This window comes from Pseudorasbora parva, chromosome 18, assembly GCF_024679245.1.
Source record: "Pseudorasbora parva isolate DD20220531a chromosome 18, ASM2467924v1, whole genome shotgun sequence".
Lineage (NCBI taxonomy): Eukaryota > Metazoa > Chordata > Actinopteri > Cypriniformes > Gobionidae > Pseudorasbora > Pseudorasbora parva.
In genome coordinates this window covers 18,873,282-18,890,512 of record NC_090189.1, presented here as the reverse complement: position 1 = coordinate 18,890,512, position 17,231 = coordinate 18,873,282, and the positions used below count along the sequence as shown (strand labels likewise).

Genomic DNA, 17,231 nt, shown 5'->3' with positions numbered 1-17,231 from the left:
GTTTACTTAGACAGCTTTATTCTTCATGCTTCCTGCTCTTCTTATTAACACAATGCTTCTGCGCCATCTGTTTACTGGTTCACACATGGTCTGTAAACACACACTTGCTACAATAGCCTCTTGTCTTTGAACCTCCAGCCTGACTAATTATCCAGTCCATTAATGTCACTTAAGCCTGGTCGCTGAAGTTTGGCAGCGAGCTGGGTCGCAACACCAGTTAAAGATCGGATGCGTTTCCGAGGGGTCGTATTGAAACAGATGGACATTGATGATTGAATGATGGAATTCGGGTTATGCAGGGTCAGCCTACATTTATTTATCATGCAAGAGAGCTGGGATGCAAGCAGAAGGGAGGCTTTGAAAATCAAGCTGCTCCAGGCAGCATAAAAGAGCCAAACAGCATCAATGAAGAGGACCTCTGGATAATACAACCTTGTGTGAAAGTAGGACACGCAAGTTTGATGAACGGGGGGGCCCTTTAGATACACTCTCAGCTCGAACAAAGACGGCAGACTGTGGATGAGATTATTTACAGGAGTATCGGCTCCCCTGGTCTCTCCGCTGAAGAATAGCTGATCAGCCCTGATGCTCTCCGCCAAGGCAGTAGCTGAATGCCTGATCAGTTAGTCGATGCTTATCTGATTTGGCTCTCTGAAAGAGCTCCATTGATTTGGAAGTCTTTTACCCCTCTCTGCTCTGGAGAGGTAATGACATGACTGATGTAGCTCGTAAACGTCCTCCAGTTTCTGTGACACGGTCCAGCTGTGAGACTGAGGAAGCAGGCTGTTTACCCATTGAGTTTCACTGGAAAACATTGGTACTATCTTCTAATGTGCAAGATTAACCTTTTTAAAAATTACAAAAGCAGAACTATCTCACCACAGACAGTTTAAAACGCCAGAGGATGAATAAATGACTATGATGTTTAAGTTCTACACAGCAAGTTTTTACATCCAACAAAATGGCAGCATTGGGAATCAAACAATTGTGGTTTTGATTCTAAAACCTTTTCTTTTTTTAAGTATTAAAAAAGTTGCAAAAGTTTGCATTCATTTCAGACCTCCAAGAGAATAACAAATCAGAAACAAAACTTTTTTAGGCAAAATGAGCACTCAAAGGAGCTTATAACTTCCTGTTTTCAAGTCAATTTGATCTAGTAACAGCACTGTCTTTATTATCTGTTTTAAACCCAAAGTTTGGATTAAGTTTGGCTGCAAGGAATGTAAATGTGCCAGGCGTGCGGAAGAATGTAAAAGACGCTTCATGCACAGAAGTGGCATATTGCTAAACATGGGAAACAATAAATCATGTTCATTCTTGTGCACAGCAAACCAACAAAATATGAACCAATTGCCAATTTGCTCTGATGCGTATATTGCATAATTTATGCGTTTTTTAAAAGCCGTTTCATCTGCACTTTTGAAAGAATGCAAATGTTCCATAATAAATAAACATAACTTCAAAATTACAAAAGAAATCTTCAAGTGATTTCAATATTAAAGACAATAAACAAACAAACATGTTCTGAATCAGAAATAGTTCTTGATTTCCATCACCAGTGATCAGATTTCAAATAACAGATCAAGTATCATTGTGAACAAAGTGATGAATGTTTGGCAGTTAATTAGAAAGATGTTAGCATATAAACATTTCCATACTGATAATGAGCTCTTCCATCTCAAAGCCAATTATCTTATCCACTGATAAGCAGGCAAATTACTCTGACAAAAAAAAGAAGTGCAGTGTTAGCAAAGCTCATTCTTCATTCCTCTCCTCATGCAGCAAGAACGTGATGACTCAACTGCACACAAAGGTAGATGTGACAAAAATGCTGCTCCACTGAACTGATTTTTCTCAAGCTGAGAAGAGACACAAAAATGGATGCTGGTGTTCTCTAGAGGGGCCATATTCTACACTTTTATAGTGTTTTCCCCCCATCAACGTTAGTCAAGGGTTCTTTTACCAAAAAAAAAAAAAAACAGTCTGCATAGTTATACATGACCAATTTCCTCCCTTGCAGTTAGATGGAAGATATTTTCATCCCACGAAAAAATAACAGCATTCAGATTTGCATCAACATGAGGGTGAATAAATCTCTGCAATTTTTTTGCCGAACTATCCCTTTAAGGCAGACTGTAACACTGTAAACTGTGAGAGGTGGATGGTGAAGTGTAAATGTGTGCGTGTGTGTGTGTCGCAGCTCTGTAGGCACTCAAGTGCACATGCTGGGATGCGGCGCCTGCTGATGCAGGAGCAGCTGTGTACCTTCGCCCCGTGTTTCTGCAGAACCTCCATGATGTCGTTGTGCGCCCGTTCTGCTGCCACATGGAGAGGTGTCATGAAGCTGCACAGGTGAGGAGGAGACAAACAGAGAAGATCATGAGAAAGACGGACATCAGCATCAGTCTTCAACACATGACAGGCACATTCACTCACTCTTTGTTTTTCTCATTCACATTGGCTCCTTTCCGTAGCAGCAGTTCAGTGACCTGTTTTCGTTTTGGGTGAGGCGATGTGACCGCACAGTGCTGAAACACAGGATAGAGTGTCACAGATATACTACCAAAAACTAACTTTTATAGGGCTTTTTGTCTTTTTTAATCTTGGACACTATCTTGGTAACCATTCACTTTTACTGCATGAAGCAGAGCAGTGTAAATATCCTGACTGAATAGATACAGCAGTGGTTTAATGAACGAAAAAAGCAATTCATTGGAATGACATGACGGTGAATAAATGATGACAGGAATTTCATGTTTGGGTGAACTATCGCTTTAACATCTGCTTTTTACCTGATCTTTAGGCTGGAGTTTTTGAAAAGTGAATGAGGAAGGGCTCACCAGTGCCGTCTCATGCGTCTGTGGATGCTTGAAGTTAATGATTTCCAAAGCTAGGGTCTTCTTCACCTTGGTCATGTCTGCTTCCCTTGCCGCCTGAAGGAGAGAGTGGCCCTTAAACTCATCTACACCCGGGGGAAAAAGAAAACGTAGAGAGGTGATGCAAGACGCTCTGACAGAAGCTGGTGGTAGACATAATTCATCAAGACAAAGCGTGAAAGAAAGTAATTGAAGCTTCACAGCTACAATGCAATCTGGCTTTACTGCAGCAAAAATATGAGTTAGGATTTCTAAAATGTATGACTAAATCTTGACCTGATCGAATTAATTTTGTGCGTTCAATTTATTATGCTTCAGCTCATAAGAACCAAAGAGGGAACATTATTGCCTCTACACAAGTGCCGTTTTATTGAATATGAACGGCTGGGATTTGGCCACAGGTGATCACAGTAGTGCTGATATTTAGCAACATTTAAATTACCTTTGTAATCAACAGTTAATCTTAAAATGAATATCCATTTTCATACTGTACATCATAATGTTATAATCAGACCTGCAAACTCTGGGGCATCGTCCCCCAGGATAATGTTTGTGATTATAAAAGCTGAATAACGAGTTTTTGAACATTGCATGGTTTTTCTGAGGTAAATGTGATTTTTTTAAATCTGTTCCAGGTCAAAACACAGATTGAACGATTATGAGGGACAATTAATTTCAAGTCTCAAAGAATCGTGTCGTCAAGAGACATCTATCGTCTATAGGGCTGTGCGATATTTTAGAAAAATGCGATATGCAATACCTTGTTAAATAATGTGCTATTCAATATGCGATACGATATTGCTATTAGTGTGTAAAATCGATTTAAATTATAATATATATTTAAAAACTGAAAATGATACCATTTGTGTTTCACATTCTGCGAAAAGAAAGCATCTCTACAACTTCTGAAAGTGACCTTCTGAGTGTTTCAGCTAAAAATTATGTTAATAAAATTAGTGTGTGTATTTGGTAGTTTGAGTGTGTAACAAGACACGAAACAGAACTGAAAGGATGACATGCTTGACTGCAAGGAGTTGTTTTTCCAAAGTTATTACGTATAATAACTCTTTTTAACATTAAGCAAGTCACATAAGTAACAGTAGTCGTGTGCCCAGCCTATATATGCCGTCCTAAAACATACACTTTTTCACATTGTTGAAGAAGCCTATTAAAATCAATCAGAAATTGAGTGCTATTGCGATATGCATATCATAATATGTACATCTGCGGTATTTCTACATATTGCGCAGCCCAAATTTTCTTACTCCAGTCTATGGGATATTAGCCCATTTTTGAGGTTTATGGTGCTTTTTGAGGTTTAAATTGTTAAAACAATTATATATATTTTGCAATGATTTATATTGATTTACACAAAATAGCATAATTGGTAACATGGTAAAATCATTTCAATAGAATTTTTTATATATCTTTTCTGCAGCAGTATTATAAACAAATAAATTAATATTGAGTAGTTTCAGACAAATTCATAACTTACAAAATACTTTTACAATATAGATAATTTCAAAGCAGCTTTACAGTGATAATAGGAAATGAACAGAAGAGAGATTGTTTTGGCTAAACATCAGCTCTAGAAAAAAGTTAAAGTCGAGCTAAAATACGTTCTTGATTCATTTCCGTTGTAAAAAATCATTAGTTATTTACTTTGGGGCCACTTACACAACACCATTTTCAACCAAAACAGAAAACTACTAATGCGTTCCGGCCACTCATCTGCACCGCAACAGCGCCCGGCGGCTAGAGAGCGCAAACCTTGAAAAAGGTTTTGAAATTTTCCATAAGAAATCAAAGCATTAATCTTTGCATTCGCGAGATGATACATGATGAAGAGTATAGACTGTAATATCTAGCTGGTGTTCTAAGTATTAGCAAAGATCACCACTCGGCCAATCAATAATGAGGACCATACTATATAAATGAAATATTATTATTTTAGATATTATATATCATTATATATTCATATAATATTTTAATTTGCCAGACACTATCAAAAGTGACTTACGAAGAGTAACAAGAGTTTGCATGCTAAAATACTTTCAGCACAGGCTCAAACTAAATCAACATAAAGTCAGAACTACATCGCTCCACCCCACACTGGGAGAAGCCAGATGGAGAATTCACAGGCAAAATAAATAAGACCGTCGCCTGCCAACCTCATCAGTACACTGGAAACTCAGCCTCTACTGCGCTTGAATAATGCAGAACGAGAATATTGTGTTTAAAGGCGTCTTTCTCAAAACCTTGATCTGTCTGTCTCAATGCCAGAGAGGATTTGGCAGGAACAATCGGAGCCGAGTTACGTCTAGCTCACTTACATTTGTAATGTGAACAAGTGGGATGAGTTTTGCGGGTTCTGATGCCACTTATGCAGAGCAATGTTGAAAGACCCAGGTCTGTTGTCTCTACTTCATGGCACGCTTAAGCAATAAGGAACAGGGCTGTTTTATAAAAGCTGTAAGTAGAGCTGCACGATTCGGATTGAGATCACGATTGTGTGTTTCAGACAGAAGTAAACAATGTCAGATAAGGAAAATTATAAAATTTTAATTTGAACATTTTTAAACAATAACAACGTTGACTTACATACATTTTTATGGTTGAAGCATTGAAAGTTTTTAAAAAATATTTAATTTAATTGTTATTGAATTGATATTTTTACTCAGCAAGGATACAATAAATTAGTCAAAAATACATTTTTTGAAGTTACAAAAGATAATGGCCATGTCCGCTTAAAAAGGCTGCCTTCGGAGGACGTATTCCAAGGTAGGAATGCATAAAAGCATGTCTGCACTAACTTTACGTCTCCCGCAAAATATCTTCATTTGATACATTTTTAAAATATCCTTTGCTGCCTTTAATATATCACAATCTTGTGCATACCATTCTGTCACAGTTAAGCCGTGTGTAGTCAGGCCGAGGCTTTTTTACCAGTCACCATGCGTTGAAGAATATTCAACTTTGAGTGAAATACAGTGCTCATCACTGTCACTTTTTACCCAGCTCTCCAATCACAGTGGAAGAGGGGCGGGACAAATACAACACCAACCAACCACCACTTCCTGCTTGTAAAACGATAACAAAATGACAAGCACATCTCTTCATCCAAAACTAGTCCCAGAACTAGTATGTTACATTATGTTGACATTTTTATATTCAGTAACAAACGCTTTAAAAATCAGATAGTAGTAAAAGTTCCATGGATATTCCGTATCATAGCTTATATTGCGTCAATAATGGAAAAAAAATGCTGTGCTGGTCAATCGTCCAGTGGCGAACCAGTTTTCAGCTGGTTAAAAAAGCTTTGGTGAACACACAGCCTTAAAATGTTTGTTTATCCAAAAATGACATTACTGTTATTAATTACCCACCCTCATGTCGTTCCAAACCCATAAGACCTTCATTCATCTTCAGAACCTATCTGACCTCCCTATAGACAGGAAGGTCATAACCACTTTGAGATTTGTTTAATATAAAGTGTGTTACAAATGTATTATTATTATTAACCCATTTCAAGGCCCAACAATTTCTTCTCTTGCCATGTTCTGCATCAGAACGCCCGCTCAGTATTGGCCAACACGGTACATGTGAGCACAATGAGGCATGTGTGTAGTGCTGACGCAGGAGCTGACCAATAACGGACAATAATACAGCCATTCTGCTGTAGAACCCAGAAGCGCAGGACTGTGCTGACTACGTGAACAGCATAGGAGTGAGAGAGTAGAAATTATTGGGCCTTGAAATTGTCTATGATGTTGCTGTCTATAGGGAGGTCAGAAAGCCCTCGGGTTTCATCAAAAATATCTTAATTTATGTTCTGAAGATGTTCAGCAGTCTTATGCGTTTTGAATGACAAGAGGGCGCGTAATAAATTATATATTTAAAAATTATGTCTTTAAGGTGCGGTTTTGACCAACATTTTCCACGTTTGATGTAATTTCAAGCGAAAAAATTATGCTGTGTTCCAGGCAAGTTTTTGAGCCCGAAAGTTACGACTTCAAACCACGACTCACCACTTGGTAGCGTTTCAGGCAAAGTCACGCCAAACTGAGCGTAAAGAATTGCGGTAGCCAGATGTAAACAAAGCATGGCAGACTATACAGGGCTTTTGCTCATTTACAATAATTTATATCACAAAAGGTGCTTACTCCTTGCCTATTTGAGGGAAACGGAGGAGAAAAAATGGAACATAAGGCCAGAGAAGCTGATATACCTTTTATTTTACGTTATTTGTATACGACTTTCATAAACACCACATTCGTAGGAGCTGCCATTGTTTTTTCGCGGGCTATGTGACGTCAGAGCTTGTAACTGGGAGTACATCGATCTAGTACGAGTTCACGGGTTTGACTGCCGTTCCAGTGAACTTTTCACAGGTAGAAGGTTGATAAAAACATGGGTTGCCTGGAAAGCGGCATTAGTATTGTAGTAAATAAATATTTGCATGGTTATCACCAAAGCTCACTTTATTTTGCTATGAATCTTTAAGCCATTATGCTGCCTCAGAAGTCAGTTTCGTGTGGTAACTTTGTGCACAAATGCTGCCTGCAATGATTTATTAAAATAGAAAACAGGTTGCAGTTATTTTTTTGTTATTGTTCTTGAAATGAGAAATGCAGCTTTGGTGAACCGGGAATCTTCTCTCAAAAACAACATTTTTACTGATCCCAAACATCTGTGGGTCAGTTTAATAAAAAGAAAAGGTAAACTCACATGTGAGCCTCTCTTTGAGTTCTGGGGTGGGGGCCATGTCCACTGCGCTCTTCCCATGGCAGTTGACCAGCGTTGGGTCTGCTCCATGACTCAGCAACAGAGAACAGACCTCCACGCGATTCTTGGAGGCAGCCTCGTGCAAAGGGGTGAACTGCCAGAGGTCCATGGCATTGACGCACGCCCCATGCTACAGAAAAATATTTATGGTGAGATCACTCAGAAAGGATGGCGCCATCTAAGAGGCCCTAGATTCATTTTCAAATATGTTGAGAACATTATGCGGTTCCACTTGAGCAGTTAGAGCAGCTTTAGCATAGATTATGAATTTCTATCTATTAGGGAGCATTTTATGCCCCAGAAGCCGAGTTAATAGCACTGAGGGAAAAAGAATATCGAACATTATTTTTAGAAAATGGCAGTTTTCCAGAAGGGAGATATCAACTCAGAGGCAGGGGGTAAACAGTGCAAAACTATTAAAAGCATAGATCTCCTAAAAAGTTTTTTTTCTTGCCATACAATGAAAGTAACTGGCTTCTGGGACCCATTAAAACATGAAAATCAATGACATCTGGAGAGACATTTTGATTGGCCATATTTAAATAGAGGTGAATATGAATGACATTTCGAGATCAGTGGAGAAGATTATCAGTAAATAATGACTTAAAATTCTGTCTTTTTATCAAAAAATGCATTGGGTGGTTTTAGATGTCATTTGTTGTCATTTTTTGGAGCTTGACAGCCTCAGGTCACAATCCACTTTCATTCTATGGAAAGAATTCTGCTAAATATCTTCTGTGTTTCATAACATGTGGGTCAGTCAATCTTTTTTTGGGTGAATTATCCCTTTAAAACGCTTCTTGAGCTGAAAGAGTGAGAGGAGTGAAACAAATGCTCTTGAGGAAATAAGAAACACTGAGATAACGTCAGGTGTTAATTATAATGCATCTGTGTAAAATAAAAGGACACTTAATAGGTGGCACAATGTAAGGAACATTTAATCAAATATAATGATTAAGCCCCTTAAGGAGATCTCGGGAGCTATTGATATTGTGATAAGCTCTCCTGAGGCTGACAATGCTCTGCTCTGCTGTGTATCTAACTCCAAACATTGTTCTAGAGACAGATTGGCTGCTCCGCAGGACTCTGTTGACACAGCAAGGATGAGAGAACACACCATGAGCATAGTGTTCCATATAACAGCTTTGTAAATAAAGAAAGCTGGACGTAAAGGCCATACTCTGTAGAGCTTCTGGCTCAAGGGAGAGTTTGTGTTTGCACTGAGACAAACTGAACTTTGCCAAGACATGTAGAATGAAGCTACATATTCAGAAAGGAAATTCATTGAAGATGTCGCATTATTATTGGGCTGAAATATAAAGTAAACTAAGCCAAGGTTATACATATTAACAAAAACGCAAGAAGATTTTTTTGTATACTGAAAACTGGAATAAAATAAAAGATGAAAAATGTCAACTAAATGAAAAGCAGAAATGTTGAAATAAGTGCAGGTTGAAGCACTAAAATTACTAACCAGAAATAAATTAAAACTAAAACAAATAAACCTAAATAGTAATTTAGCAACAAAAAAAAGCACAATAAAATTTATAAAAAAAATACTATAAAAGTAATTTAATAGTGCTAAAATTACCGAGTGATGCCAAAAACACAGTGTAGTATAAAAACTAAGCTGGGACTATTCATTGTGACAAGACAGAATCCACTGAAAGTGACCGATGGTTACAACTAGTTGAGGCAAAAACCTGGATTAAATGGTTGCTTCATTGCATTGTGCCTCTTTAGTACATGCTCAAATATGGAAATGTGTTCCATATTCAGATACAGAGCTCTGAAAAACATTAAGAAACCACTTTGAGTTGGATAACGTTGAGAAATCAATGTTAAGTGGTCTCTTAATTTTTTCCAGAGCTGTATATCTGGATAGATTCTCACTCAGGTTTTTGTCCTTACCTTCAGCAGTAGCTCTGTAACCTCATAGTGTCCATATGAACAGGCATTGTGTAGAGGAACAAGACCACTGAGGATTGCAAAAACAGAAAAAAAAAATCAATTAAGCACACAAAGAAAGGCGAATGAACTAAAGCTTTTAACAGAGTGAAAAAATAACAAAAAAGCTCAATCTTTATGGACACAGAATGGATATGGAAACAGAAACCATCATTATTTAAATGTAAAAACAAACAAAACAAAACAAAAAACAGGAAAGGGAAAATTAAGACAAAAGCAGACCTACCCTTTATCTTTAGCATGAACATCAGCGCCATGTTGCAGGAGAAGTTGAACTATTCGAACTCTGTTGTATCCGGCTGCCAGATGCAATGGAGTGGACTACAGGAGAGAAAAGAGGACATGGAATTATGACAAAATTGTAAGATATACCGATCAAAAGTTTAGGGTCAATATGATTTTCTTAAGAAATGAATACTTTGATTCCGCAAGGGCACATTAAACAGACAGTAAAGAAAGTAACAGCAAAGGTATTTGTGTTAGAAAAGATTTCCATTTCAAATAAACACTGTTATTTTGAACTTTCTAATCAAGAAAACAATTTATCAGTTTCCACAAAAATATTGAACAACACAACTGGTTTTCAACATTGATAATAATAAGAAATGTTTCTTGAGCCCTAGAATAATTTTTGAAGGATCACATGACACCGAAGACTGGAGTAATGATGCTGTTAAAAAAGATTTTCATTTATTATATATATATTTTTTTTTTTTTTTACAATATTACAGTTTTGCTGTATGAGCAAATCAAATGCAGCTTTGGTGACCATAAGAGACATCTATCAAAAACATTAAAAGAATAGATTACTGACCCCAAACACTTGAACAGTAGTGTATACAAGTGATGAAAAAAACCCTTCTGTAAAAAACCTTTCTATTCTTTATGCCTCTTTAAAAAAGTATTATTAGCGTAGCCTTTTTTTCTGAAATCGGAAGGGAAAGGGAGGTCTTGGCTTGTTGAACATGTTAGGAAATAAGCCCATAAGGACGTCACACTTCATTACAGCTCTGTGGCTTGTAAACCCGCCTGACAATCCAACCCTGTACTGTCCTACTGAGACTGATAGACTGTGAGTATCAAAAATAGAGTCTAACATAATAATTAAAGCATTCAACACCACATATTCAGTGTACCGTAGCACACAGCAGGATATAACAACAGTTCCCACAGCACAGTGTGATCGTTGCAATATCTTACATCACCTGTATACTGATTGTTTTACGATCTGAATTTCTTACAAGAGCTAATTAAAGTAGCTGGTTGTTTCAAGCAAATAAAAAAACAACTTAAAATTAAGTTCTAATCAAAGGCCTGATGGCACAAATGTTAAAGAACATTAGTTCAAACGAGACTCCTTACTTTCAGGCATCAAGTAATACATGCATTTGGCATTCAAGAGCAAAAACAAAAAGAAAATCGACAAGACAATTGAGGAAAAAAAGAAAAAGAGGGAAAAAAACATGAGAATCAGGTGGCACATACAAAATCAAAACCCTTTTTAAGTGAAGCAAAAGCATTTTAAGTTCAATGAAATGCAACAAGGCACACGATCGTAAACCATCAAAAGCAATGTATTGATGCGAGCAAAGCACAGCACAATGCGCAAACTCCATGAGTTCCCGCACCGCCTCCCGCGGTAAGCATGGATCATTCACCACACAACTGAAAACGCACAAAACAATGAACAAATCAATCTACCGTAGATGAAATTGGAAAACTTTAAATTGTGCCCTTCAATTGCAACATAATGATAACAACACTATGCGGTGGCAAGCTCTCAAAAGCATGCACACCAGGGTGTTGGAGGTTGTTAAAGACAAGAAGAGTGAAAGTGTGATTGGGGGGTGGAAAGCTATTGTGGTAGTGGAGGTATATTAAAGCTCACTTATAGAGCAGATAGAACACTAAGCCTCCTCTTTAGGACAGATGTTTCACCCCAGTGTTTCCCCTCTAACACATTCACCCCAATCCATTGCATTCACAAAGCTGCAGTGTGTGATGTAAGAACCAAAATAGCCACAATGTGACAATCAAAGAGATGAGTAGAATTAAAAATAATAATAAAACCAACAGAGAATAAAATGAGTGCAATCAGGCTCAGTACTTTAATAAAATAAAAAATAAACTTACCAGCATTTTTTGAGATGTCGACTGAAAGACATGTTGCCAGAATGACAAATGAAATCAAAAGAGAACAAAAAACAAAACAAAAAGCAAATAATGACATAATGATAGCATTATGTAATTCTGGCACATCCTGTAACAATTCCTTATCTTTTGTAATGTAACTTAACTTGGGACATTGGTACAAGCTCAATGTAACAAAGCGCAGCATTGTGACAGGCTGAAATGGCATGATTTCAATACAAAGAGCATATGAGAACAGAGCAAGGCGTCCATCATTCTTTTTACTCTCAAGGGAGTTTGGGCTGACTTGACAAGAGTTGTTACTGATTCAATGGCACTCAACCATAAATCATTTCAGCCACCTTTGACCGAGAGAACGCACATGTACTTTTGGTTTATATGATTCATCCTTTTGCAGAACACTGGTCTGCTGACGCTAGGGTTGGGCTGATTGACGATCCTATCGTCCATTTCCGATGGCTGAGAGCCGGCGTTGTGATTTCCCTGCAAATAATGTTGTTCACGATCACAAAACAAATTACTTTCAAACCAGTTCGATGAACACAATTTAAACACTAAAGATTTTATTGCGCAAAGAACACTGAATTAACTATAGGTTGCTAGATGTTTTACATTAACTAAACCAATGATATTTAAATGGTGGCATGTTTTCGGTAACACCATTTTCCTTTTTCAAGTTGTCAAAACAGCAGTGCAGATCGCACCGCAAGCACTCGGGATCGTTTGTGGTAATGATATTTCAGCTCTCTATCCTCTAGTAGTTTTATCTAAAGCGTTTTATTCAAGCCCTTTTAGCTCCGTGCGCACTCTTTCTCCAGACATGCGCCACATTAACAGAGCATAATGCTTAAAATCCCCCCCCCCCCCCATATCATCGTCCATCGACATGTTTCACTGTAGACATCGTCTAATGCCAATTTGGTAGACATCGCTTAACCCTAGCTGATGTGTTTAGATCTTTCACCAAAAATGTGTATTATCGTAAAAAAACCACACAAAAAAACAACGACTTTGTTCACTGGAAAAAAAAACAGAAAAAATAGCAGATAACCATTAAGATTTGTATCATCTATCTGTTTACCACAGCAACAATCATGTAAACAAAAAGCCCTTATATCGGAATAAGAGCATCTCAATGCCGAAATTGTACATTTGACTCATTTTAAATAGTGATAAATGTGAAAGCTCCTCCATTTCGTTGTCATTTCATTATTTTCAAATCTAAAAAGATGGCCCAAGACTGACCCTTGGGGAACACCTTGCTATTTTCATAGTGGGAAATATTATTTTAAGGATATTCTGAGCAAGCTGAATCTTGCATATGTAACGAGTCAGGAGGATGGATCACCATGGTGACACAGTCATACAGTAGCCATGGCTACACTCAATCACTTTGGCCCCTCCTGCCAATCTGTCCACCCTACAGAAAGCAAACAAGGTTTAACGGGAAAGAAACATCCTGCAGAAGACGCGTATGCTCTCTGCAAAACAAAAAGCAAAAGAGAAAATATAATGGCAGTTTAACCATAGGCTATTAAATCTGCTTCTTGCACAGATCCTCCATCAATTTCTTTGAGAGCCCGACACACACCAGCAGAATTGCCGTCTCACTTGAGAGCTGTTCCTATTGCATCACTTAAGATGAATGTGTTGCCTAAAGATGTACAGCTGGAAATATTACCCCCTGCAAACTACAAATCGCATCATCCTGGCATGGTTTAAAATGAGCGGAATGCTAAAATGCTCTTTTGCTTTGTTGTAGGGACACAGAATTAGCAAATAATGAAACTTTTGAACATTCTTTGGCTCCGACACATAACAACTTTCTGGTACTGGCAGAAAGATCAGACAGGTGAACCAGAGCGGAGATCCGTGTCCATTCAGATGGCTTCTAACAGAAAGCGACAGTAAAGCTATTTGGCCGGGTTGACCTTTTGCCAGCAGAGCCTGAAGCATGACAGTGAGACTGGCAATGCAGGTCAGTCAAATGAGAGTGTTTTTGGGTTATTCTGCTCATTCAAACAACGGCTGCCAATAAGCACTGTACACTGAAGCCAACCTCTGCTGCAAAAACTCAAGAGTATTTCATGTAGTGTTATTTTAAAATAAATAATAAAATGACAAAGTTGAGTCTGCATATTTATCTGGGGTTGAATGAAGAAAGTACTTTAAGTAATATACACACACAATCAATTTAAGGTGGGACAAGCATTTATGATAAAGAAACGATGTGAACCTGTGAGAAAATACAAGCATCTCTGGAAAAGATTAAAGAGATTGTGAAATGATTATATGCTTCTCACACATAAAATCAGTGTTGCTGGTCTGAGCACAAATAAAAAAAAAGACCAATGCAGGCACCTAAAATCAAAGTTCTGAATGCCTAATAATGTATGTCTCCGCTTACATACAACAACCAAATAAATAGTATTTCAGGAGACAACAGAGGTTGAGAAATAATTAATTTAATTAAAAATTATATATAAGATACATAAGAAGCTATTACTTTTATTTGGCAAGACTTATTACATTAATACATACACTGCTACAAAAGATTTCTGTGTCAAATAAAAGTTTATTTATTTATTAATTTTTTTAAATTTCTTTTCATACCAAAATCCTAAAATCCTATAAAATATTTAATGTTTTCAATCATAATACAAAATGTTTCTTGAGCTCCAAATAGCATATTAGAACGATGCTGAAAATTCAGCATTGACATTATAGTAAGATATATTATATCAATATAAATCACATTGTAAAAGATATTAAAAAAAAAAAACTTATTTTGAATTGTGATAGCATTTTAATCAAATAAATGCAGCTTTGGTATGTATAAGATACTTAATATTACACAAACACGCACGCATGCACAGACAGGTAAATCGGTCATGTATACAGCTAAACAGTCTACCCTATATCAGACATCCCTTAAATATAAGGAGTATTCATTTTACCTCATTTTAATGCTTAGAAAACAACCCCCCTAATTTTTTTTCTCAAAGTAGACGTACTCCTTTGTCCAAGTCTTCCCCATGTCTTGCCATGGAGGACTGGTGACCTGTATCCATGCCAACGGTGAGTGCTTCTCCTTAGCTGTTGCCATGACTGCAGTACATGCTATAACTAGCATAAAATCTGCACGAATGAAGCCTTTGAAACACTGTGTTGCCTGGATAAGTAACCCGTTAGTGCAACTTAGTGCTGTTTATTAATGAGAGTGTAAATAAGTAGTAGAGGCTCTCTCTTTCGTCCCTGTGCAAGTCTGAAGTAAACATCAGGTCTAGAGAGGTGTCTTACTAGCTGGACGCAAACAGCAGGAAGGGGCTACCGATCACACTAATGCAAGCTACATGCTGGCAAGATCAATAAGACATTACCCCTTCTCCCAGGTCTGTACACCGGGAAAAATACAGCTTGCAGACTCCTATTGGGGCTTCTTAGTGCATATTGGGTTCTTTAATAAAGGAGCTCAGGGCCCAAAGGGGGCAGTGCATGGTTCTTCCGTCCTAATCACAACACTCACCCCCCCATTAAAGATGGTCCCAGTAGAGCACTGAGGGCTTTAACGACCAGTGCCTCCCAGGTCTGTAAAGCGGGAAAAATACAGCTTGCAGACTCCTATTGGGGCTTCTTAGTGCATATTGGGTTCTTTAATAAAGGAGCTCAGGGCCCAAAGGGGGCAGTGCATGGTTCTTCCGTCCTAATCACAACACTCACCCCCCCATTAAAGATGGTCCCAGTAGAGCACTGAGGGCTTTAACGGACCAGTGCATCCAATGGGATGCTATTTCAAATCATGTGCCGTCAAGGCTCACGTTTTCCAGGAGTCTATTGCTGGAAAGCAGAGACAGATAGTCATGTGTGATGATTAACTGCAATAAAGTCTGTGTGTGAGAGAGAGAGAACAAGACCGAGCAAAAAGATAAAGGCAGAAGGGAAACACTACAAGCGATACTACAACATATGCAGCTGCTCAGTTGCTTCCCTCCACCTACGTTTCTACGGGGGCGCATCTTTGGTGCAATGAGGGCCAGGAACAGACGTTTGGATAGACAAATAAATATTTTGTTAATCCTCAGAAATATGGAAATGAAACACAGGAGTTGCAACTGAATTAATATATTCTCACTAGCAACCACTGCGCAGATAGCACGCCGCTTGTTTTATCTCAGCCCGCGCAGCGAGGCTGCCTCAACTTGATACTTTATCAAAGACGGCAAGCACATTCTGCCTTGTTCGTTTCACAGTCTAAAGGGGGATAAAACAAAACAGCTATTTGGGTGACAGCAAGATTCATGTGACATGCAAAGTAAAGACAACACTATTCAGACATATGTGCATACACTATATTATACAATAACTTGAAATTTTGCATGCATATGTACACCTAATGTTTAAAGGTTTGGGATCAGTAGTTTGGGATCTATTCATCAAAGAATCCTGAAAATTCTTTATCACGGTTTCCAAAAAATAACAAAAAAACAAAACAAAACCCTGGAGAAATGGCTGCTGAAATTTCAGCTTTGCAATCACAAAAATAAGTTATAATTAAAAACGTATTAAAATAGAAAAAAAAATCTTTTTAAATTATAATAAAATGTCACAATATTTCAGTTAAGGTTTTTTTTATCCAATAAATGCAGCCTTGGTGAGCATAAGATATATGTAGAGAGAGAGAGAGAGAGAGAGAGAGAGAGAGAGAGAGAGAGAGAGAGAGAGAGAGAGAGAGAGAGAGAGAGAGAGAGAGAGAGAGAGAGAGAGAGAGAGAGAGAGAGAGAAGAGAGAGAGAGAGATAGAGAGAGAGAGAGAGAGAGAGAGAGAGAGAGAGAGAGAGAGAGAGAGAGAGAGATAGAGAGAGAGAGAGAGAGAGAGAGAGAGAGAGAGAGAGAGAGAGAGAGAGAGAGAGAGAGAGAGAGAATATATTAAAGTTTTACTGTTTCGAGTTGAAGGAGGTGTCGTACAGTAAACTGCCCCTAATGAAAACGAATAAACGCTGAACTTGTTTAAACTGGACAATGACTTTCCTCTAGGGCTGCTGTACAGCCACAACAATCTTTGATGCATTATTTTCATTGTACTATCTGTATTGTAAAAAGCGCTATATAAATAAAGGTGACTTGCTTTTACTTGTCTATTTTAGGGATTCAATGATGAGCTGGGACTTTGAGATCTATCAGCGTCCCATTGAACAAAAATCCACTTCATTGGCTGTGAATCTCCAACGAACAACAGAGCAAGAGAGCTGTCTTGAGGAATCCTGGATCCAGAGCACTGAGACTTGGTGCAAAGCAAATCTGTCTGCGCTAATTCATTCCCAGGCCTTTTACCACATCATTCTCCTCCAGTACACATAATCTTCAAGCTAAAGCCTGCAATATGTTAAGGCAAATGTTATCACACAATATAAACAGCTCTGCTTCACAATCCTTCCCAGAGTAATGATAAGGC

The 17,231-nt window shown here is 38.0% G+C and overlaps 1 protein-coding gene across 6 annotated transcripts in view; it reads right to left on the bottom strand.

Moving 5' to 3' along the window:
- The window catches only part of tnksa (tankyrase, TRF1-interacting ankyrin-related ADP-ribose polymerase a), a 118,568-nt gene that overhangs the window by 30,962 nt on the left and 70,375 nt on the right, over window positions 1-17,231 (bottom strand). For 3 of the 6 annotated variants that reach the window (XM_067424338.1, XM_067424337.1, XM_067424342.1), the window contains 7 exons: window positions 11,763-11,783; window positions 9,856-9,950; window positions 9,573-9,639; window positions 7,605-7,791; window positions 2,841-2,962; window positions 2,437-2,528; window positions 2,266-2,344 (listed from right to left, as the gene is read on the bottom strand). In XM_067424338.1, coding sequence (XP_067280439.1) covers window positions 2,266-2,344; window positions 2,437-2,528; window positions 2,841-2,962; window positions 7,605-7,791; window positions 9,573-9,639; window positions 9,856-9,950; window positions 11,763-11,783 — 663 coding nt within the window. The remainder of the gene's footprint in view (window positions 1-2,265; window positions 2,345-2,436; window positions 2,529-2,840; window positions 2,963-7,604; window positions 7,792-9,572; window positions 9,640-9,855; window positions 9,951-11,762; window positions 11,784-17,231) is intronic. The other 3 variants (XM_067424340.1, XM_067424339.1, XM_067424343.1) reach the window with 1 other exon arrangement.